Source organism: Myodes glareolus, chromosome 10 (genome assembly GCF_982192425.1).
Source record: "Myodes glareolus chromosome 10, mMyoGla1.1, whole genome shotgun sequence".
Taxonomy (NCBI): domain Eukaryota; kingdom Metazoa; phylum Chordata; class Mammalia; order Rodentia; family Cricetidae; genus Myodes; species Myodes glareolus.
Window position 1 is genome coordinate 57,190,312 of NC_142035.1, and position 23,151 is coordinate 57,213,462.

The 23,151-nt window shown below is 44.3% G+C and overlaps 2 protein-coding genes across 9 annotated transcripts in view; one reads left to right on the forward strand and one right to left on the reverse strand.

Annotated features, from left to right (window-relative positions):
* Frmd5 (FERM domain containing 5) overlaps nucleotides 1-7,597 on the forward strand; it is a 278,068-nt gene extending 270,471 nt beyond the window's left edge. For 2 of the 6 annotated variants that reach the window (XM_085696326.2, XM_048459658.3), the window contains exons 13-15: nucleotides 307-413; nucleotides 4,249-4,592; nucleotides 4,772-7,597. In XM_085696326.2, coding sequence (XP_085552452.1) covers nucleotides 307-413; nucleotides 4,249-4,592; nucleotides 4,772-4,819 — 499 coding nt within the window. In that variant the 3' untranslated portion in view covers nucleotides 4,820-7,597. Of the gene's footprint in view, nucleotides 1-306; nucleotides 414-4,248 lie in introns of all 6 variants that reach the window. The other 4 variants (XM_085696324.2, XM_048459656.3, XM_048459657.3 and 1 more) reach the window with 3 other exon arrangements.
* Nucleotides 7,598-8,151: 554 nt separating this feature from the next.
* The window catches only part of Wdr76 (WD repeat domain 76), a 30,031-nt gene continuing 15,031 nt past the window's right edge, over nucleotides 8,152-23,151 (reverse strand). For all 3 annotated transcript variants that reach the window (XM_087911255.1, XM_087911256.1, XM_087911254.1), the window contains exons 7-13: nucleotides 23,063-23,106; nucleotides 20,928-21,081; nucleotides 17,770-17,925; nucleotides 15,065-15,282; nucleotides 13,920-14,072; nucleotides 11,752-11,805; nucleotides 8,152-10,243 (exon numbers count right to left, since the gene is read on the reverse strand). In XM_087911255.1, coding sequence (XP_087767381.1) covers nucleotides 9,979-10,243; nucleotides 11,752-11,805; nucleotides 13,920-14,072; nucleotides 15,065-15,282; nucleotides 17,770-17,925; nucleotides 20,928-21,081; nucleotides 23,063-23,106 — 1,044 coding nt within the window. In that variant the 3' untranslated portion in view covers nucleotides 8,152-9,978. The remainder of the gene's footprint in view (nucleotides 10,244-11,751; nucleotides 11,806-13,919; nucleotides 14,073-15,064; nucleotides 15,283-17,769; nucleotides 17,926-20,927; nucleotides 21,082-23,062; nucleotides 23,107-23,151) is intronic.

The window sequence follows — 23,151 nt, forward strand, 5'->3', positions numbered from 1 at the left end:
CAAAGGGTCTGAGGCAGGCAAGGAAAGTCTGCAACACCTGTCCGCCTCTGTGCAGCCCATTAGAATCTGCCAGTGCCATCTTCAGACACGCCTCAGGCGCATGTCTCAGGAACATGTCAGGGCTCTATTCCCTGACAGTTCTGCCCCCCAAGATGATGGCACTTGTTGACACAGCACGGAAAGGAAGGGAGGGACTCTGAAGCAGAATGTCTGAAACTCTGGGACCAAAGGTCAAGTGCATTTGTTAATGTCTGGACACCCCTATCTGTGCACTGGTCAAGTGGTTCTCTCTCCATTGAATCTCAGAGCAGGGATGGTTCCCAGCCGCAGCTGTCCCTCCATAACCCACGGCCCACGGCTGAGCAGTGTCCCCAGGACACGAAGAAGAGCTGTCCACATCTCCATCATGGAAGGTGAGTCTGGGCTCCTGGAAATGAGCCGAACCCTTCCTCGGGGACTGGGTGAGCCACTTGCTGTTCCCTGCGATAAAAACACCATGACCAAAGCAGCATATATAAGTTTATTTTTGCCTAATGGTTCCAGAGGGATAAGAGTGTATCATGGCAGGGAGGCACAGCAAGAGGCATGACATAGCAGCAGGAATAGGAAGCTGAGAGCTCACATCTTCAAACAAGCAGAGCAGAGACCTGGAAGTGGGGTGCAGCTTCTTATAATCTCGAACCCCACCCCCAGTGACACACTGCCTCCAGCAAGGCCATATCTCCTAAAGCTCAACATCAACTGGGGACCAAGTGTTCAAATACCCAAAACTCTTGGGGCCATTCTCCCTCAAACCAGCAGGGACCTTGAAAACCTTACCTGTGGGAAAGAGCAGGTAGAAGGTTCTACACAAAGGGTGGGAATACAACTGAGTGTTCAGTGCCCAGCATGGAACTTGATGTGGTAACCTCAGGAGGCAGAGGGTAAGAGGATCACAAAAGTACATGCCTTATAATCCCAACATTCAGGAAGCTGAGGCAGGGGGGTTACCCTGAGTTCAAAGCCAGCATGAAGTACATAGCAAGACCCCACCTCAAAACAAAACTGCTCAGGTAAGAATGAGCATCAGTCTGGGGGTCTCTGGTTTGTACTGAGGTTTTAGGACATCACTTGTCAATATCACCTGTTCACTTGAGGCTGATGCAGAACTCCAAGGAGAGGCAGCTGCCACCAGCAGTTAGTTGCTTCATTCGTAAACAGGAGCATCCTCCCTGCCTGCTCTGTCAATGGCAAGGAATCTAATGCGCACGAGATGCTTTTTGTTTGACAAAACTTCACTTGGTAGCCCAGGCTAACCTCAGACTTTGAGCAGTCCTCCTGCCTAGCCTCCCAGTTGCTGGGATCATGAGTGCGAGCTACATGAAGCACTTTAGAAAGAAGCCCCACCACCCCTGGCATTTTGTAAGGGTGGAATGGGGATCAGCTGCTAACACACGCAGCTGACTGGGCAGGGAGGAGCCATGAGGGATGTGACCAGGACCTTCAAAGGGCACAAACAGAACCCCAAGGAATGGCTGTGTGAAGTCAGTTCATGTTCCACCCAAGACGGCCTTCCCTAGAGGGCACGTTGTCACAGAAGGCCTCGGGCTTTGCTAACTCTAAAAACAAGGGGTGGAATCACAAAACCACGTTAATATGGCACTGCAGTTTGAAAGAAGCACAAAATCCCCACAAACAGGAACACTTTAGAAACAAACACCCAGCACTCGGGAGGCAAAGCCAGGCAGATCTCTGAGTTTGAGGCCAGCCTGGTCTACAGAGAGAGTTCCAGGACAACCAGGGGTACACAGCAAAACCTTGTCTCGAAAAACCATAAAACAAAAACAAAAAACGAAACTATGGCTTGTTTCATCCTAGCATCTACTATAAAGGTTGCCTAGATTAAGAGATCTGGGCCCAAGAGGACACTCAGGAATGTTCGCTTCCTTCCCCCACTGTGACTATGGAGGGGCAGAATGTGGAGCTCAGCTGTGGCTGGGGGTGGAGGGGGTACAATGAACAGATACAGCCCAGCCCCAAAGCCACTTCTACCTCAGTTCCCATGACTGCACTGTTCCACATGTGGCCTAGACAAAGCCTGTGCGTGACTCCACAACCTGTTTTCTGGGCAATTTTAGTTGTCTATTTCCCTTTCCCTCTGAGAGCCTGGGTCGCGCAGGGGCCTCAGAGAACAAGCTGCAGGCTGGGAAGCATTGCTTTTTATGGACGTAAGCACTTCTGACTGAACCCAGTCCCCTGATAAGGATGGCCTCTCCTCTCCAAGCTTCTCAGCCCAACACAAGGCTCCCAGAGCCAGCATTCTGTCCAGGCGGAAGGCACGGCTAGCGGGGGTTGCCATGGCATGGAACTGGTGAAGTCTTTGCCCCTAGCTGGCTGGCTGTTTCCTCTCCATACCTCCCCTGCCTGGCTGGTTTCCCCTGAAGAAGGAACTGCCTTCCTGGGCCACCATGGGAAAGAGTCTAATTAAGATTCACACCAGAGTCCATGTCCAGCTCCGGCTGACTAACCACTGCCTTCGGCCGCTAAGCATACGCATCTTGAAGATGGGACCCCGGCTTCAGGCTAGGATCCTAACTGTGCCCCCAGGCCCACTGGGAGCCCCCTCTGGACAGAGGCATCTGCTAGAGCACCTCCAAGGTAATTACACCTGTCTTGCTGTGCCACTTAGCCCATCCTTCCTCAGCACCCGCTCCAGCCCCCGCCACCCTCCCCCGGACTAATGGGCCTGGTAAAGGGCAGGGTGCATGGTGGCTCCTGTAGTAGCAGGAGAGGCATTTTCTGAAATTAGGAAACTTGCAGAAAACGGATAGACCTGGACATTATTAAGGGAGGTAACCCAGCTAAAGTAATGCACGTTTTCTCCCAGTGAGATTATAGCTCTTCCTCTTCAAATACGCAGGTGTGGGTGTAGGTCATGAAACCAGAAAGGGGAACATGGGGCGGGGAGAAAGGCTTTGAGGGGTTAGGGACAGAGTTCAGCTGGATGCTTGGGTAGCATGCTCAAGGCTGAGTTGGTGGAGGCAGGAGGACCAGAAGGTCAAGGTCAACTTTGACCACACAGTGAGTTTGAAGCCGAACTGGGATGGTGGCTCTGAAAAACAAGTAAGCCACTCTGAGGACCTGAAACAAACGTGCAAGAAAGTGCCAAAGAGGCACGGCGGAGGGGGGGGGGGGGGGGAGTTATTCCATAATCAATGCTAAAGTCTATGGATAATTTAAATATAAGGACATTTTGAATGTGATACAACATTTGATATGCACAAAAAAGATAAAAATCGACCCACAAGAAAACGTTTTAAGGGAAGAATTAGAGGAAGGAGGAGGGTGGGGGTGGAGAGATGGGTGCTGGCTGGATTTTCTTATTCAAACTAGCCTGACACGGAATGACCTTACAGGTGAGATCTTCAGAACAGGACATTCATGAACAGAACATTCAGCAAGCAACTATGGTGGCCAGGCGTTCTACTAGAAATGGATACCTACCCATTATCTCGTTTACTGAGTCACCAACAATGTAGCACACCACGGCTTCTGACCTGCTGTCCTCTGACGTCACAGTGTCTTACCGCTCCTCCCCAGCCAGCTGAGGGATTAATCACAAGCCAAGATAGACACGTTCGTACTCAAGTGGCTGCTGGCAACAAAACTGATCACACTCTGGGAGAGCTGGCTGCCAGACATGCCCTTGAGAGGGGACAGGCTTTTCAGAGGATGTCATGTGCCTGTGCTGAGGGCACAGAAATGCAGTGGGGGCAGAGGCCAGGGTCATGCTACAGCCAGGGCTTTTTAAGGGTTCTGTTTTCCTCAGTGACACAGAAAACATTCTGTGCCAGCAGAGGCGTCAGGAAGAACTCAGGGAAATCCAGAGTGCTGGCTCAGGGGACAGCTCACCAGGATCTTGGTGGTTAAGACCCAAGGCAGGTGCAGGCCAGACCTAACCAGCATTCCATCAGCAACGCAATGATCACAGGCTTTGGTTCTACCCATGGCTTTGCCATGAACAGTCAGCTACATGACCTCAGAGCAGGCCCTGTGACTGCTCACTCCACCTCCTGGAGTTAGTTGTTGAAATATTTTAAAATGCCCATCAGGTACTACTTCTGTCCTGTTCTTGATGTCTAAATATGGAGTCTACAGCTATTGCTGCTGTTACGTGGAACCATTGGAAAGGCACCCAGCCAACTGAACGGATGCCACTGCAATGTTGAGACCCAGAAAACTTACGCCTGTGCTTTTTTACCTCTCCAGGCCTGGAGTCCCTACGAGACAGTGCCCATTCCACACCAGTGCGGTCCTCTTCCCATGGGGACACCTTCCTGCCTCACGTGAGGAGCAGCCGGGCAGACAGCAATGAGCGTGTAGCTGTGATTGCAGATGAGGCCTACAGCCCCGCAGACAGCGTGCTACCCACCCCTGTAGCCGAGCACAGCCTGGAGCTGATGCTGCTTTCCCGGCAGATCAATGGAGCCACGTGCAGCATTGAGGAGGAGAAGGAGTCTGAGGCCAGCACCCCAACTGCAGCAGAGGTGGAGGCCCTTGGAGGAGAGCTGAGGGCCCTGTGTCAGGGGCACGGCGGGCCAGAGCAAGAACAGGTGAATAAGTTTGTTTTAAGTGTCCTCCGTTTGCTCCTTGTGACCATGGGGCTCCTCTTTGTTTTGCTCCTCCTCCTGATCATCCTCACTGAGTCTGACCTTGACATTGCCTTTTTCCGAGATATCCGCCAGACCCCTGAGTTTGAACAATTCCACTATCAATACTTTTGTCCCCTCAGGCGATGGTTTGCCTGCAAAATCCGCTCAGTGGTGAGCCTGCTCATTGACACCTGAGAAGGCATGACTCCTCCCAATAACTAGTCAGGTGGACCATGGAACCCGGCTACCCAGTCCCAGCAATGGGACCCATCGCGGAACCATCGGCACACGCCAAGTCCTCCTCTCATGACTCAAAGCCCACTGCAGCCTAGGAGGGTTGTTTCCCAGAAGAAGAAAGAGACATAGGCTAAAGCCCTGTAAAGAAACTGGGAAAACTCAATTTCTTCAGAGGCTCTTGCAAGAAAAGGCTCAGCAACTCTTATGTTTCTCATCCTTCAATATGCAGGAAAATTTTTGGGTTCGAACTTTAATTTTTCATAGATGTGTATTATTTTGAAAGTATCCAAATAAAAATAATTTATTTTACTATACTGATTATTGCGGTAGTGTCGCCTGGTAGACGGGACACTAGCTGAAGACAGCTGTCGCCCTCTGTACCCTGCAGCCTTCTCACTGGTCCCACTGGGTTCGGGAGACCCAGCGAGGCAGGCCAGGGTTGTGGACAGCCAGGATCGCTGAGGTTTATTTGCCAGACAGAAGGGTTAACAAAGTAAACACCTGTGCAGAATAATTAAACTAGAAAGTTGCTTCTTACGATGGTCTGAGTTGAATTTTCTTTTCCTTTTGTTTTCCCACATCTGAGCAGAGTGGGCATCTGAAGGGACCGCCGCTACAGCAGCAGCAGCAGCAGGGGTGGGGTAAGTCTGTCCCCTTAGACTAGAGCCTAGTGGACATCACTCAGTTTTATTTCATGATTTTTTTTTCCCCTGAAGAACCTCCAGACTCTTCTAGCGCTTCTGGGTGTTGAACGAAGTCAGTGGCAGCAGCGTGCACTGCTGGAAATGCCCTGCGGCGTAGTCACCAGGACTTGTGCTAAGCCGCCTGAGCGCCTGTGGGGCAGAGAGCGGTACTTGTTTTGTACAGTGTGCTCTTCCAAAAAAAAAGGACTATTTCAAGCTCTATTTTAACAGCAAAATGTTATTTTCTTATCTATTCGTATTTTTTTTTTTTACTTTATGGATTAAGAAAATAGAACCTGATGATGATCTTTAGATGCGAGAGAAACAGATCTGAGGAGAACAGCGAGCGCAAGCAGCAACCTTGGAAGGGCCGGGAGACACTCTAAACAGAATCAAGTGATGCCTACAAGAGGCAGGATTTGACCATGGCAGAGATCAACACTTACTGTAGAAATGCCACCCACAGGGTCAGCCTCTGCTCCTGGAAATAAGGCCACGGAATACTTGGAGGGCATCACTCACAGCAGCACAGGACCACACTAAGGTGAGGAGTCCCCAGGCCTCTGCACTTGAAAACAACCACACACACGATCTTGTTTCCATCTCAGGGAGAGATTGCTAAGTCATCCGGGGCCCGAGGACTTATTTAAAGGACTGCCAAGGGGCACAGTCCTGGGACCCAGACCAGAACGAAGGTAAACAGCCTCAAATCCCAAATGCAGAGCCGATTGGACTGCAGTACATTTGAGCTCCTCATGTTCTCACCTGTGGTGGTAAAACCATGCCCATGTTCAGCCAGTGGTTTGCAGGATGCCGGGGTAGATACGGAATTTTACTAGATGTCAGCAAACCTCTTTTAATAAAGTTTTGGTTTGTGGACCGTTCTCTGCCATCCTAGCACACCTCTGATAATGTATGCATAAAGGAACATGGCTTGTTCCAAGAAAACATTTAAAAAAAAAAGTGTAATTCTGAGGATGGAGCTCAGTGGGCAGAGTACACGCCTAGCATTCCTAATGCCCTGATTTCATCACGAACACTGAATACTGTGTGGTGGCATATACCTGTGATCCCAGCATTCAAGTGCAGACAGGAGGAGCAGAAGTTCAAGGTCATACCAGTTACATAGTAGTTCAAGGTCAGTCTGGGATTCATAAAACCCTGGCTCGGACTGCCAGTCTCCCACTTCCAAAACAACACCCACCCCCCCAAAAAAAAACCTCGGCAATATGCTGAAATTGGCCCACAGCCATAAGATTGCAGACCCTGACCTACACAATACAACTACCACACGTTAGCAAGAGGGCCAGCTTCGATTCCTGTCTCGTGTAAGACCCAGAACCGTTTCCCCAAGGGGGCTTTGCCGGGTGCCCCACCCACCAGCAGTGACGTCACATCTGATGCAAGGATCAAGTTCTGCCACTCGGAACAGCGGTGCCGCTCAGAATGGACACAGACCTATTTGATCATTTCCATACCAGCAAGAATTTGGGTAAAACCTAATACATACTTACCACATGACAAGACAAACTGAGGGGATCCTAGTTAAGACTAGAGATCGCTTCAAAGCAAAGAGCCACTGCCATCTGTCAGCTGCAGAGCACCGGACTCAGGTCAAAGTCCCCTAGAGATGCAAAGGCTGCTGGGAAGCAGGGCTGGTGTGAACTGGGATTTCTATTTTTATGCAACATAGCAGATTGCCTTCTAGTGTAGTGCTCCTACCTCAGTTTGTAGAACACAGCGTCTATGCAGTGAGTGGTAGCCTCGCCTCTGACCCTTCACAGCCACGAGAGGGAGGCAGCCTGCCATTGCCTGGTGTGTTTCTTATGTCTAGAGCCCTAACAGTGGTCCTTGCCATTTCCGACATCTGGTCAACCTTCAGGTTGTTTTTTTTCCCCAAGGCTTATCCCAGAAAATAAGGACAGAAAAGGCTTCCTTCGATTTGGCTCCCAAATAGTTTTCAATAGTTCAACAACAAAGCCCCGTTATTGGTGACGAGCGCTTTTCAGTATTTCCCCGTCATTAAAAAGTTCTGTTTTCAGTCTGGTTCTGCTGTGTTCTATGTCTCTTATTTCCTCTCAGAATTAGTTGATCTGATCTCACTGTAGACAAACAGACTTGCATAGCACCGTCGATCAGAGGTGACGCCTCCTGAACGGTGTGCTGCACCTGTAAGCAGTAGAGGGTAAACTACCTACAAATGTGAATTTCTTAGTTTCCTTTAAAAATATATAGTTGTTAACCTTTCGTGTGCCAGAATCTCTTGAGTTACATTTTCCTTCAAAGCAATGTACTTTTTTCTACATATGCAGTATGTAGTTAGCATAAAAATCATTGGTGCCATGAAGATTATTTTTAAACTTAAATAAATATTTAAATACCATAAAAAAGAATGGGTCTTTTTTTTTAAACTTGTCTCCTTTATCAAAAGTTACCAATACATGGAGAGATTGATGGCTTAGCACTTACAGAGGACCTGGTTCAGATCCCAGCACCCACGTGATGATTCACACCTGGCTAGAACTTTAGTTCCAAGGGATCTGACACCCTTCTCTGACCCCCTTGAGCAACACACACACATGCAGGGCACATACATATAATAAATATAAAATAAAAAGATCTTTATTAGCTATGAGACAAAACTGCCATTTCCTTATGAATATCCATGATGATAAACGAAGTCTCCAACCTTAGTTTTAGTTTAGTTTTGCTTTTTTAGATGGGGTCTCACTGGCTGGACTGGAACTCACTAGGTAGACCAAATGGCCCTTGAACTCAGAGATCTACCTGTCTTTGCCTCTCGAGTGATGGAATTAAAGCCATGCACCACCACATTTGACTCTCTTAAGATTTTTTTTTTAACCTTTATTATTATCTTAGGTAAGTGTTTGGCTTGTGTGTATGTCTGTATACTATGTGTATACGGTACCCACAGAAGCCAGATGAAGGTACTGGGTCCCCTAGAACTTGAGTTACACATGGTTGTTACCAACGTGTGGATGCTGGGGACCAAACCTGGGTCATCTGGGAGAGTAACCAGTGTTCTTAACTGTTGAGCCATCTCTAGCATCTAGATTTTAAAGAAGATTGTTCAAAGAAGTTACTCTTAAAGGAAAGTTCATACTTTATTTCTGTAGCATAAAAGAGTATTTCCTCTTACAATCCAAACATATTGTCTAAGCTGTTTATAATTCTTTCAGTAGTAACTTTGGCAAGTAACAATAGAAAAGGCTGAATACATGTCACACTGTGACACCAGACCACTGATTTAGCATAATATACATAAACATATACAACATGAAACTAAGTTCTATTTTAAAATATTCTAATTAAAAATAAAAATATCCTAATTTTGCATTGTGTACTTTATTAATTTGGGGGCAAAGGAAGGTGAGCCAGGTTGGCCTTGAACTCCCAATTCTCCTGCCTCATCTCAAGTGCTGGGGTTATGAATTTCATGTGAAAAGTCGCCAGTTAGCTGTACAGTTATACACTAGTTCAAACACTGCGCAGTCCCAGCTCAATTCTGGAGGCGCTGCCCAGGGGAAGAAGGCAAACAAAGCTGGCAGACGCAGGCCCCAGTCACAGAAACCATGGTTCCCAGTGATTATTGTGGGATCTCATTTAACACTGAACTGAGACACAAGGAACCCAAACAGGTTCTTAGCTTACAAAGCTAAGTTATGACTGGGCATGGTAGTACACACTGATAGTCCTAGCACTTGGCAGGGGGATCTAAGATCAAGGCAGGCTAACCTGGGCTACAGAGCAAAACCCAGTCTCAAAAACAACAACAAAGCAGAACAACTAAGTTTCAAGGGTGGGGTATGAGTCAGTAGTGGACACTTGCCTAGCATGTGACAGCCCCTGGGGTCCAGTAATGTTTCATAATTAGATTTAGATGATCGAAAGATCTTTAGGACCTATTCCAGTGTGAGAGATTAAGTATCCACCCCAAACTATAAAATAAATCAGATCTACAGATTGCTATTGCATCAAAATGGTCTCATCATATTAGAAAAAAAATTAATACTGACCACTCAAAGCTGTATAATTTGACAGAATTTCTCAGAATACAGCCTAATTAAAAGTGCTAAAGATGTTGAGTACAGTGGTGCATGCCTGGAATCTTAGCACTCAGGAGGCAGAGGCAAGAGGCTCCAGAGTCTGAGGCCAGCCTGGGCTATACAAGATCCCGTCTCAAAGTGCTGAAAGCATCCCAGCTTCTGCGCCAGGGTCCTGCCTCCTCTAGAGATGACCTTCAGGTTCCTCTCCTGCTGACACTGCATTCTGCAGAGTCTCACTGAGAAGCAATGTTACAGTGGCTAAATACAACACATTACCAAACAGAAGCACTAAGCTGAGAGAATCACTTGATTCCTTCGCCACGCAGCAAGCTGATCAAATTGTTGAACCTACCCAATAGCTCAGAAGCTTTCTTGATGCATAAAAACATGTAACTTCCCACTGGAATTACCTCCAGCCAGAACATATCGGGTAGGATGCATAACATTGAGGGAGCACACAGATACGAGACATTCTCCCAAAAAGGAATACACACTCTTTCCCGTCTCGTGGAAGACTTCCACCTGCCGTGGGTGGGCCATACTGCCAACTATGAAGCAGTCTTCTCGTTTAGGGTCCCACACAGCTTGGAACCTTGTTAGCCATCTCCCGGTGATAGTGTTGTGCCTAGTAGGGAAAAAAAAAAACAGCACTGACTTTGAAATGTTAAATTATCTGCTCACCTCCTAGCTTCAGCTTTTGCTCAGAGAGTGGTGACCCTGGGCCTATGGAAATGATACCTCTTCTGGGGCTGGAGAGATGGTTCAGTGGTCAAAAGCACTTACTGGTTTGCTTCCTAGCACCCGTATGATAGCTCAGAACCATCCATAACTCCTAATGCCTCTCTTCTGACCTCAGCGGGCACCAGGCACACACACACAGCACAGATGCATACACACAGGCAAAAGATTCATATATGTAAGTCTTAAATTTTTTTTAATAAAAGATAACGTTACTTTTTTCTATTTTTAAAACCTTAGGAAGCCCAGGTTGACCTTGAACTCCCTTTGTAACAGAAAATGACCTAAGATCCATTCTAGAAATATAGTTAGGGATGTTTTGGGGAGTGCCTGAGTTTTCTTTTTTTAAACCTTTTTAAGATTTATCTTATTTTTCTTGTGTGTATATGTCAGTGTATGAGTATCCCATGTTTCTGCTTGACTGCAAAGGCCAGCTTCAGTTAGAGACAGTTGTGAGCTGCCCGACATCCACCATAGGTTCAGAAATGGAACTCTACAGTCATCATGCTTGCTCGGCAAGCACTTTTACCCTCCAACCATCATTCACTTAAGTCAGTAAAAGAGATTTTAAATGTTCTCATCTGAGGGAAGGAAGAAAAGGAATGTGAGGTAATGCATGTTAACCAGCTCAGTTTAGCCATTCTATAATGTACACACATTTCAAAACATAGTGTACGCAACAAAGACATTTTTATTTCTTAATAAATTAAGTAAAGTTTGGCAACAGTGTTACACACCTTTAATCCTAGCGCTCAAGAGGCAGAGACAGAGGCTGTCTGTGAGTTTGAGATCAGTCTGGTCTCCACAGGGAGTTCTAGAACAGCTAGGGCTGCATAGTGAAACCCTGCTTCAAAAAAAGAAAGAAAAAAAAACCAAACAAACAAAAAAAACCTGATAAACTGAAAAATAGTTATCTGAAAAATAAAATTAAATGGGCAAGACCTATAAAAAAGGAAACAAAATATGCTTAAATAGAGCCTCTGAAAACTAACGCTAACAAAGTCTAGCACATTCCCAGCTTCAAACATGATAAAGAACAACCTCTAGAGAGAAGGCCTGGCACAGGGAATAGTTAGACATTAAGCTGACACATCCAAAGTAAAGGGTTCAAGAAGAGGGCCATCAGAGGGCATGAAGGAGACACGTGCGGAAGCCACCTAAGCCCAAACAGGAGCCCCACCAAGTAGGCAGAGTCTAAAGTACTGAGTAAAGTTGAGAGCACATGCCAGCTAAGAGCTGAGTCACCGAGACCCAGAAGCAAGAGCTCTTCTGGACAGGACTGAAAGGCAAGGATGCTTACACAACATAGTGCAAAACCAGAAAGACAGTCTCTCCTTGAGCCACATGCCTAGCATGCGCTCTTCTGCTGCTTGGGTACACAGATAGGAGGCCTACCTGATGGTGGTGAGGAGAGGAATCTGGGATGACATAGAGCTGCTGTCAAAGACTCTGCAAATAAACAGTTACAATGGCATGTTACTTACATTCTCCAGTCTTACTGAAATAGTAACTATGTATTTAAGATACCTGTTGGTTCACAGTGGGAAATATAACAGTTACTTTATGTGGGATCAGATTATAACCTCAGATGCTGTCTTTAACAATAAGTGCATGAACTATACTATAACATTCAATCCATACAATAAGCTTAATTTGGACATACTTAAACACTATTACTCTAAAAAAATAAATTTTTACCACGCAGTGGTGGCACATGCCTTTAATCCCAGCACTTGTGAGGCAGAGGCAGGCAGAGTTTGAGGCCAGCCGGGTCTACAGAGCAAGTTCCAGGGCAGGCTCCAAAGCTACGAGAAACCCTGTATTGAAACACCAAAATAAGTAAATAAACTTTCTTTGCGGCAGTATCTCACAATGTGTGCCTAGAACTGTCGACCTTCCTATTTGACCTCCTGGGGGCTGGATTACAGGTAGGCACCACCACACCAACTTGGCATGTACATTCTAAAGTGACAACCTGGCATCTAAAACTGTATTCAGATTCACACACACCAGAGCTGTGGAATAAAACCTCACAAATACTCTGAGAGTGCATGCATGTATAAAAACCAAACTTCCAGGGTTGGAGAGATGACTCAGTGGTTAAGACCACTGACTGCTCTTCCAGAGGACCTAGGTTCGATTTCCAGCACCCACATGGAAGCTCACAACGGCCTGTAAATTCAGTTCTTAGGGACCTGACACACTCACAGACAAACCTTTTTTTTTTTTGAGACAGGGTTCCTCTGTATAACAGTCCTAGCTATCCTGGAACTCATTTCTGTAGATCAGACTGGCCTCAAACTCACAGAGATCCGCCTGCCTCTGCCTACCAAGTGCTGGGATTAAAGAAGTGTATCACCACTGCCCAGCAAATAATTTGTTTTAGAAGCAAAAAAACATACAAACAAAAAGCAAACAGCCTCTAACTCATTAGTTGGTGGCCTGATGGCCTGATACGTCATTGTCATTTTCGAACAGCTGAAGAGACTGATTGGCCAGTACAAAAGTAGAGGGACTCAGAATGAAGCCAGTCTCAGTTACTCCTCCCCTTCTGTGCCCAGCTGATCCAGGGCAATCTCTTGGCACTGGAGCGGCTTGCCTAGTCTGACTATTAGAAAGCTTAATTACTAGAGGTGAATGTGGTAAGCATAAACTTTAGAGTGTGAATGAAGGAAAATGGATAGACAAAGAGAGCTGTGTGGGTAAAAGGTGGAGGTGCGTTGCCATGATAACTGTACATCATCTCCTGGAAACGCTCATAAACGTTGCTAGACACTAACACCTGCAGATCACGTGTTTGCCGTTCTTGAGCCTGGCCCATGGGACACATTCAAGAGATACTTGCTGAAAGATGAATTCCAACTCTTAAAGAGCTTGCAAATTTGAAACAGAATTAAGTATTCTCAAAGAGAACAGGATCACTTTTCCTGTAGTTGCATTAACTGTCTTCACATCATTCTCAACAAATGGGGGGGGGGGGGGTCTCACTGTGTTGCCCATCTGTGCTCAAGGATCTGTCTGCCTCCACTTGCCAAGAAACTAGGACTACAAAAGCCCTTTCATGTTTCTTCAACATGACATTTTTTCTGTTTCTTAGTTCAACTGATTTAAACCAGTTTTAAAGTAGCTATAGAACGGTACCAAAGGCAAAACCCTAAAACCACTCCAATTAGCTTGGGCAGAAGCATAATTTTTTGCCCAAAGTCTGGGGCTCAGCAATTTCCATTTAACACACTTTTAAAGTGGATCCCACTTTCCCCAGGAGCAGAGCTTCTCCTAACTGACGTGGTGAAACACACCTATAATCCCAGTACTCCAGAGGCCAAAGCAGAAAGAGGGCAAGTTCAAGGTCAGCCTGGAATACAGGGAGACCTGGGAGAGGAACAAAGAAGGATGGGGTGGGAGAAAGGGAATAGAAATGGAAAGAGGGGAAGAGAGGAACTATAATAACAGTTATACTAGTGATTCCATAGCAACAGCAGTAAACACAACTTCTAGTTATGAACACCATAGCAGCAGTCTCTAGATTCCCCAAAAAACACGGTTCTGTCTTCTTAGAGTACCTTAGCTTACAGTCGGCACAGGTGGTCACCACTCTGTTGCCAGTGACGGGTGAAAAGTAGGCAGAGGCGATGCTCTTCGTGTGCTCAGCCAAAGAGAGCAAAGGCTGGCTTCTCCTGGACTTCAGGCACCTTGCATCATAAATATGAACGTCCCTGGGATGGGAAGAGAAATTATCACTACAGCCCACGCAGTGAGCCCACGGACTAGGACTAAGCCTAAGTTACACAGACCCGTACTACATTAGGAACATTTAACACAAAACCTTCTCGTATCTAACTTTACACAGTGACTAGCATAGGAAAATAAATAAAACATAAAAAAAAATTCCAAGACACAGAAGACCCGTGTTGCCTCAGGCACACTAGTTTCTACCAGGTTTCCAATATCTCCAAGCGCTGAGCAGCGGCAGCACATGCCTTTAATCCCAGCACTCAGGAGGCAGATCTCTTGAGTTTAAGGCCAGTCTGGTCTACAAAGTGAGTTCTAGGACAGTCAGAGCTACCCTACCATCGGAAGTCCCTGTGTTCACAAAAAAAAAAAAAAAAAAAAAAAAATCTCCAAGACACTAAAGAACATGAGCCAAATTATAGGTCACACACACACAAATTTTCTGTTTATTACAATTATAAGTTTTCTTCTCATAAAAATAGAAGCAAATACATGCAGACACGGGTGCTTTCTTGAACAGTTTCCCTATTAAACCAAAAGAATTCCTATTAAAAATTATAACATTTCCATCAGTGTGCAGAGGAAAATTACTTAGCTTCTATATAGCACACAAGTCAAATGTGTGTCAAGTACGGTGGCACACACTTTTAATTCCAGCACTTAGAAGGCAGGGGCAGATGGATCTCTGAGTTCCAGGCCAGCCTGGTCTAGAGTGAGACCCTGTCTCGAGATTTAAAAAAAAGAAAAAGAAAGAAGATCAAATGCCTGAGAAACTAAATTAAGTCATGTACCGCTAACATCACTAGGATAAGTCCTAACATTGTCCAAACCTGGCTCAGTGACAAACACCTACAACCCCAGCCCTTGAAAAGGTAAGAGGAGAAGCACAATTCCCAACCAGCCGGAGACAGCAAGAGGGACCCCACCCAAAAAATAAATAAATGAATGAATAATAAACCCAAAAGAAGAAAACTACCTCAATCCTGCTGCGATAAAATACTGCCTGGATACTGGGTGGACATGAACGGTTCTAATTTTTTCCAAAGATGAATTAAAGAGTTTCTCATAGGAAGTTCCAGGTGTCCGTCTATCTACCAGTGACAAACGTCCATCCCAGTGCCCCACTAGCAGAGTGGAAGCGTCTTCTGCCAAGAAGTCGAAGGAAGAGGGGCTGCTTCCCTCGTTTCTGTACACCTAGGGGAGAAGCAATAATCCAGTTAAAACCCCAAAGGCAGGGAGGTGGCTCATGAGATCAAATGCGGAAACACAAGCTGACAATCTGAGTGCAATCCCTGGAACCCCCAAAAAGATGGGTGTGGTGCTACACATCTGTACTTCCAGTACCCCCACCACAGCAGGAGGTAGAGTAGAGGCTCGGCAGGCATCTTTGAGTACAGGCTGAGTACAGGCGTAGCAGCACAAACAGAGACTCCATGGCAAAAGTGGGACGGCAACAGCTGACTCCCCAAAGTTGTCCTCACACCTTTCCATGTAGCTGCCCTGAACTAATGATTCTCCTGCATTCTCTTCCCAAGTGCTGAGGTTCCACAAAACCATTCTTTTAGAGAAAACCAATGCTTACATTCCTAGTGAAGGGGCTGGGCGGTGGTGGCACATGCCTTTAATTCTAGCACTTTGATTCAGAGCCAGTTATTTTTCTGATAAGTTTCACAGAGTAGATTTGGAATTGAGAGTTTCAGATGTAGCTCTGATGCGAGTTAACTGACCATTTGATTTAGGCAAACCTCTGTTTTCATTTTGCTCTGTATTTCCTGTGTGGATGATAGCAGGGTAAATGACATTTTTATAACTCCTTTACTTGTTTTGTTTTGTTTTTTACAAGGCAGGGTCTCTTTGTGTAACAGCCCTGGGGCTCTTGTAGACCAGACTGGCCTTGAACTCAAAGAGATCCTTCTGCCTCTGCCTCCTGAGTGCTGGGGTTAAAGGAGTGCACTACCACTGTCCAGCCTAAAATTATATCTTAACAGAAGTAGTTTTGGGGCTGGAGAAATGGCTCAGCGGTTAAGATCACTGGCTGCTCTTGTAGAGGTTCTGAGTTCAATTCCAAGAACTCACATGGTGGCTCACAGCCATCTGTATTGAGATCTGGCACCCTCTTCTGGTCTGCAGGTATACATGCAGACAGAACACTGTATAAATAATAAATAAATCTTTAAAAAAAAAAACAGAAGTAGTTTTGAGTCCAAATGAACTCTAAGATATATGACTGGATATTCAATTATAACTAATGTTGACAGAAGAATAGCATCCTCCCAGGTGCTAAGATTACAAGCATTGTGCCACTACATCAGTTTGTGTGGTGCTGAGGACTGAACCCAAGGCCTTGTGCCTGCTACGCAGGCACTCTAACATCTGGGCTGCATCCCTAGTGCAGATCAAAATGCTTAATTTTCAAAGCTGGGTATGGCAGCTCTCACCTCACTCGGGAGGCAGAAGCAGGTGGATCTCTGTGAATTTGACCAGCTTGGTCTACAGAGTGAGTTCCAGGACAGTCAGAATTGCAAACACCAAAAAATGAAATTTAATTTTTGTTTTAACTCTGATTTTACGAAAAGGTAAGTTGTTTGCTACAATCATCTGCGATGCCAAACTGGGCCTAGAAGCACAAGTCTGTCATCCTAGCCACTGGAAGACTGCGACAGGAAAATCACAGATCCTGGCCAACCTGGGTTACATGACAAGGCTCCATCTCAAAAAACAAAATCGAGCCGGGCAGTGGTGGTGTACACCTTTAAAACCAGCACTCAGGAGGCAGAGGCAGGAGGATCTCTGTGAGTTGGAGGCCAGCCTGGTCTACAAGAGCTAGTTCTAGGACAGGCACCAAAACTACAGAGAAATCCTGTCTCGAAAAACCAAAATAAATAAATAAAAAAGCAAAATAGAGCTTTGCTATCTTCATTCTTTAATTAAAAGAGAAAAAAACAACAACAAAGAGAAAGGCTTTCCTAGTAAAAGATAATTTAGGAATTCAGTGAAATGAACCAGAAGCAACTGCCATTCTGTGCTATGGTAGTTATTAGAATAAATGGTTTAAAATTCTTTTTTAAACTTAGTCCCTAAGTTGTACCACAAACTTCTCTCAATATGGTTGATACAGAAATCAAGTGTTGGGGAATATTATTTTCAGGTGTGTGACTTTTGTTTATGCTGCATTTGTTTAACTCTGTGAAGCTGTGATTCTTTGCCTATCTAAAGCACCTGGTATTCCTAATAGAAAGATGAATGGCCAATAGTGAGCAGGAGCAAAGATAGGTGCAGTTAGCGGGTAGAGAGGATAAATGGGTGCAGTTAGCAGGTAGAAGGGATAAATAAAAGGGAAAATGAGAAGAACGAGGAACAAACAAGAGAACAAGGAGAACAGTACGCCAGGGGTCAGCCATCCAGCAAGCCAAGGAGAAAGAAGCAAAGAAAGGTATATAGAAATAGAGAAAAATAAAAGCCCAGAGGTAAAAGGTAATCAGGATAATTATATTAAAAAAGTTGGCAAGAAACAAGCCACACTAAGGCCAGGCATTCAAAACTAAGAATAAACCTCCACGTGTGATTTATTTGGGAGCTGGGTGGCAGGCCCCCCAAAAAAGTCAAGAGTAAAACACCACACAACTAATAAATAATCCAGAATATTATCTGATGTCAGCTAGTAAACACATTAACATTTACCTCTTCAAAAATAGCAGTGGAAAAGTCCCCACATCGCAATGTACCATCATAGCTCAGGGAGAGCAGGTGGGCTGGATTGGTGGGTGAGAAGTAAAGACAGCTAACGGGCTGACTGTGGGGATAAAAAACATACATCTCATCTTCATGCTGCCGCGTCTGGAAGAAAGTTGGAGGTGAGGGGAAAGACAAAACCAGTGAGGAGCAGTAATGGATGTGGCATTGGATGTTATAATGTCTTCATATCACTAAAGCATTTACATAGGAATTATATTGAGTCTTTGCTTAGTCTAACCATGCTCACTCTCCCAGACAACCAAAACCAGCAGCCTTTTAAAAACGTGTATGTGTGTACAGCATGACCATATAGAGGCCCTGACACACATGTGGAGGTCAGAGAACCCTTTGCCGGAGTCAGTTCTCTCCTTTCACCAGGAATTCTGAGGTCGAACTCGGGTCACCGGGCAAGCATCTTTACCCTCTGAGCATTTCACAGGCCGAGAATCAACAACTTTATACTGGAATTCTTTGTTTCCTGACATTCACTTTAACAATACCCCACCACATTAATTTCACATTATCAAACTAGTTTCTTCTTAACAAGGGAACAAAAACCCGGCTCCTGCCAGTTGAGAGGGCGTGCACCTCTGCTCACAGCTACTTAGAAGGCTGAGACAATAGGATCACTTGAGCTGAAAACAGCATAGGGGGTGGGTTTAAGGCAAGTCCAAGAAACATATCAAGACCCCACCTCAAAATAAAATAAAATAAAGCAAAACAGCTAGAGAGTTGGCTCAGCAGTTAAAATTGTTTGCTGCTCTTACAGAGATCCCGAGTTTGATTCCCAACAACACATGACACCACACAACCCGCCAGGGAACCTGTTGCTGTCTTTTGACTTTGGAAGACATCAGACATGTACCTGATGAACGCACAGACAGGCAAAATACCCATATACTTAAAAATAAAACTAAAAAAAAAATTCAAGACAAAAGTATGGGTTATTCAATACCAAATAGTCATCTCTGAAATCATATACAAAAAAGTAACATTATAAGAACTGAATGAATTATATATATTTAGGAAGATATATGCAATTATGTAACAACAATTAAACAGAGGAATAAATTGGGGGGGAGGCTGGAGGAAGGGAAAAGGGGAAAAATTATTTTTAAAAAAATGTAAAATTACAAAGTATGAGACAGTGAGATGGCTTAGCAGGTAAAGGTGCTTGTCACTAAGACATACACGCAAGCACAACACCCATACTCAAAAAATGATAATCTCACTAAGACATACATGCAAGCAAAACACCCATACTCATATAATGATAATGTCACTAAGACATACATGTAGGCAGTACATCCATATACATAAAACTATAAAAAAAGACACTTCAGTTCTGATCAGCAATTCTTTTGTTGTTGTTTTGTTTTGGGGTTTTTTTTGAGACAGGGTCTCACTATAGACCCTTGCTGGACTGGAACTCAGTAAGTAGACCAGTCTGGATTTGAACAAACAGATCAACCTATTCCTACCTCCCAAGTGGAATTAAAGGTGTGAGCCACCATGCCTGGCCCTGCTCATCAATTTTTTTTTTTTTATTTGAAGATTTACTTTAGAGCCAGGCATAGTGGAACACATGGCCTTAATCCTAGCACTGGGGAGGCAGAGGCAGGGGGATCTCTGTGAGTTTCAGGACAGTCTAAGCAACATAGCCAAGTTCTAGGACATGCCAAAATAGAAACCCTGCCTTTAAAAAAGGAAAAAAGATGGCGGTGGTGGCACACGCAGCCTCTAACCCCAGCACTAGGGAGGCAGAGGCAGAGGCAGGGGGATCTCTGTGAGTTCAAGGCCAGCCTGGTCTACAGAGCTAGTTCCAGGACAGGCCCCAAAGCTACAGAGAAACCCTGTCTCAAAAAACCAAAAAAAAAAAAACCAAAAAAACAAAAACAAAAACAAGACCAACTTTTTTTAATTTTAATTTTATGTATACATGAGTATCTGGTAGATGAGTACATGAAGAGACCAGAAGGCGGCACTGGATTCCCTGGAACTGGAGTTACAGACGGTTGTGAGCTGCCATGTGGGTGCTGGGAATAGAACCTGGGTCCTCATTATCCAGTCCCATGATCATCAATTCTTTTGTCAAGCTTTTCCATTCTGAAATATTCTTTTCCCTAAGAGCTAGGGAACAAACGCAGAGCTTCCTGCATGCTGGGCAAATAGCTCTACCAGCTGAATAAACAACAAAATTATATGCATAAATAAATGAAAGGTGCTGAGGATGCGGCTCAGCTGGAGAGTGTCCGCTTAGCATGTACAAAGCCCTGGATTCAATCCCCATTCAATCCCCAGAGTGGTATAAACCTCTGACCTCCAAACAAGCACGAACACCCTAATGCACACACAGGAATACAAGTACAATTTAAAAAATAAAAACAGGAGATGACTCCGTGGTTAAGAGCTCTTCCAAAGACTCAGGTCAATTCCCAGCACCCCGTGTCAGCTCACGGTCGGCAACTCCAGTTCCCAGGGGATCTGATACCCTCTGGCTTCTCTGCACATCAGGCACTAACACATGCACATATGCAAAAAATAAATAAAACTACCCATACACGTAAATTCTAAATTAAAAACAAAAATAAATAACATAAATGTTAAAAAAAAAAAACCTTTTAGCTGGACTTGGTGTCACCCCTTTAATCCTGCTACTTGGGAATCAGACAAGCAGAGCTCTGAGAGTTCAAGACCTGCCTGGTCTACATACCTGCCTGGTCTACATAACTGCCTCAAAACAACAACAAAACCTCAAAAAAATAATTCAACATAAACATGGAGGAAGACCTAAAACTCAAATCACAGCAAACCCTATTCCGAACATAATTTAAACAGACTTTTCATATGCAATTTCTTCACATAAACATTTAAATGTCTCCTGCCAGATAATTTGTCCAGATGACTAAAGATACTCAAGCTAAAAATGTTAAAGTTCTATAAAAACAAATTTAAATTCTGTCAGATTTCTAAAACTTGGAATCATAAAGTGCAAAACCACAAATCTCAAGCAACATTTATAAATAAATGTTCCAAGCTATTCTCTGTAAGACGTTTCCTTCAGGCAGACCTTAGATAATCTCCCAAAGGCAGCGTCAACTCACCAAATCCCAGAGTCCGATTTGCCCAGACTTGGCCCCAGCTGCCACCAAGGTTCTTACTTCTGATGGATGGAGGGCCACAGAGGTGATGGCACCTTTGGTCACTTTACGAACAGTAGCTTCACTGATGACCATACCACTTAAATTGGCTTTGTAGCTACAAAAAAGGGTAAGTTTAAAACAATTTTAATAGTACCAATAAGTAAAAAATAATTCAAAAAAAAAGCACAACTAGTAAATTCTAGTAAATATCTACTTCCTGATGACAGAAGAAACCAAATAAATCAAGGTTGTTATTTTCCGATTATAAAATTAATTTTGATAATTTTAATGATGGCATCAAAACTTAGGAGGCTGCAGTTAAAACGGAACATGACTGGGCTGAGATACGGCTTAGCAGAGGCAGTCACAGAACAGTGTGCTCTCTGTGCACACACACGCACTTTTAGAAGATGTAAAAGAAACGATTCAATAGTATATAATAAAAACCATAAGGATGTCCTCAATGTTTGATTCATTAGCCCCATGCCTGGAAACCTAAGAAAAGAATCTGCTATAATGAATGCACTTATTCACACAAACACACATACACATATACACACACTTAACAGAAACTCCAAATACAAAATGGGTAGAAGTATGCTCTAGTAAATGTGCAAATATCCAAGAAAAAGGCACAGTGTAAACTGTATGTGAATATATATATATATATATATATATATATATATATATATATGAATGAACACAAGTGAAATGTGAATTCATTTATTCGAGTCTGAATATATACTATATGCCAAGCAATGTTATGTTAGGATTGAGATAAAGTCTCCACTGTGTCGTGGTCAGTCCTACTACTGAAGGCCTGTAATCTTAGCAACTTAAAAATGAGGATACAGGGCTGGAGAGATGGCTCAGAGGTTAGTTAAGAGCATTGACTGCTCTTCCAGAGGTCCTGAGTTCAACTCCCAGCAACCACATGGTGGCTCACAGCCATCTGTAATGAGATCTGGTGCCCTCTTCTGGCACACAAGCAAACATGCAGACAGAACGCAAACATGCAGACAGAACACCATATACATAATAAAATAAACCTTAAAAAAAAAAATGAGGATTACAAAGTCAAGGCCTAACCATATGCAGGCTTTAATTTTAATGTTCAGCTTGACAGAAGTTGGAATCACTTGTGAAGAAAGACTATCTAAGATCCAATTGGCCCGGGGGCATATCTATGAAGAATTATATTGATTATTTAACTGAGATAAGAAGATTCACCCAAGCCAGGCAGTGGTGGCGCATGCCTTTATTCCCAGCACTCAGGAGGCAGAGGCAGGCGAATCTGTGAGTTTGAGGCCAGCCTGGTCTATAAGAGTTAGTTCCAAGGACAGAGAAGCCCGAATTGTGTAAGAGTGGAGGAAAGGCAGGGTACAGTGATGCACCTCTTTAATCCTAACACTCTCAAGGCAGAGGCAAGCAGATCTCTGTGAGTTCAAGACCAGCCATAATATGCAGTAAATAAACCAGGTGGTAGTGGCGCACACCTTTAATCCCAGCAGTCAGGAGGCAAAGGCAGGTGGATCTCTGTGAGTTTGAGGTCAACCTGGTCTATAGAGCAAGTTCCAGGACAGATTCCAAAGTTACAGAGAAACCTGTCTCAAAACACCCTCCCCCAAAAAGTAAATAAATAATATATATGTATTAAAAAAATAGGGCTAGTCCAGTGGTAGAGCACTTGTTTAGCACACTCAAAGTTTTAGTTTAATCCTTAACACTATGAAAGAAGGAAACAGGCAAACTATTAGTGTAGAAATAGTAGGGATAATTTTCTTTTCACTACTTTCAAGGTTTCCTATAATAGCTTTTTTAAAAGTCCTATACAACATGTATTCATGTCTTTTGTGTATATGAGTGCTCTGTCTTTATGCTCACCACAAGAGGGAATCTTCTGATCCCACTACAGATGGCTGTTAGCCACCATGTGCTTGCTGGGAGTTGAACTCAGGACCTCTGGAAGAGCAGCCAGTGCTTTTAACCACTGAGTCATCTCTCCAGTCCCTACATTATAGTTTTATACTGCAAGCATCTCAAAGCATATGAAACAAAGGTCAAAAGTAAAGCAAAGGCAAGGGATTTCAACTTACCTTTTAATGCTAGATAGCCCCTCCTCGGCCCTCTCATTACTTGTCTGCAACATTGGAAAACATCAAAGACTAAGTTCATATATAAGCAC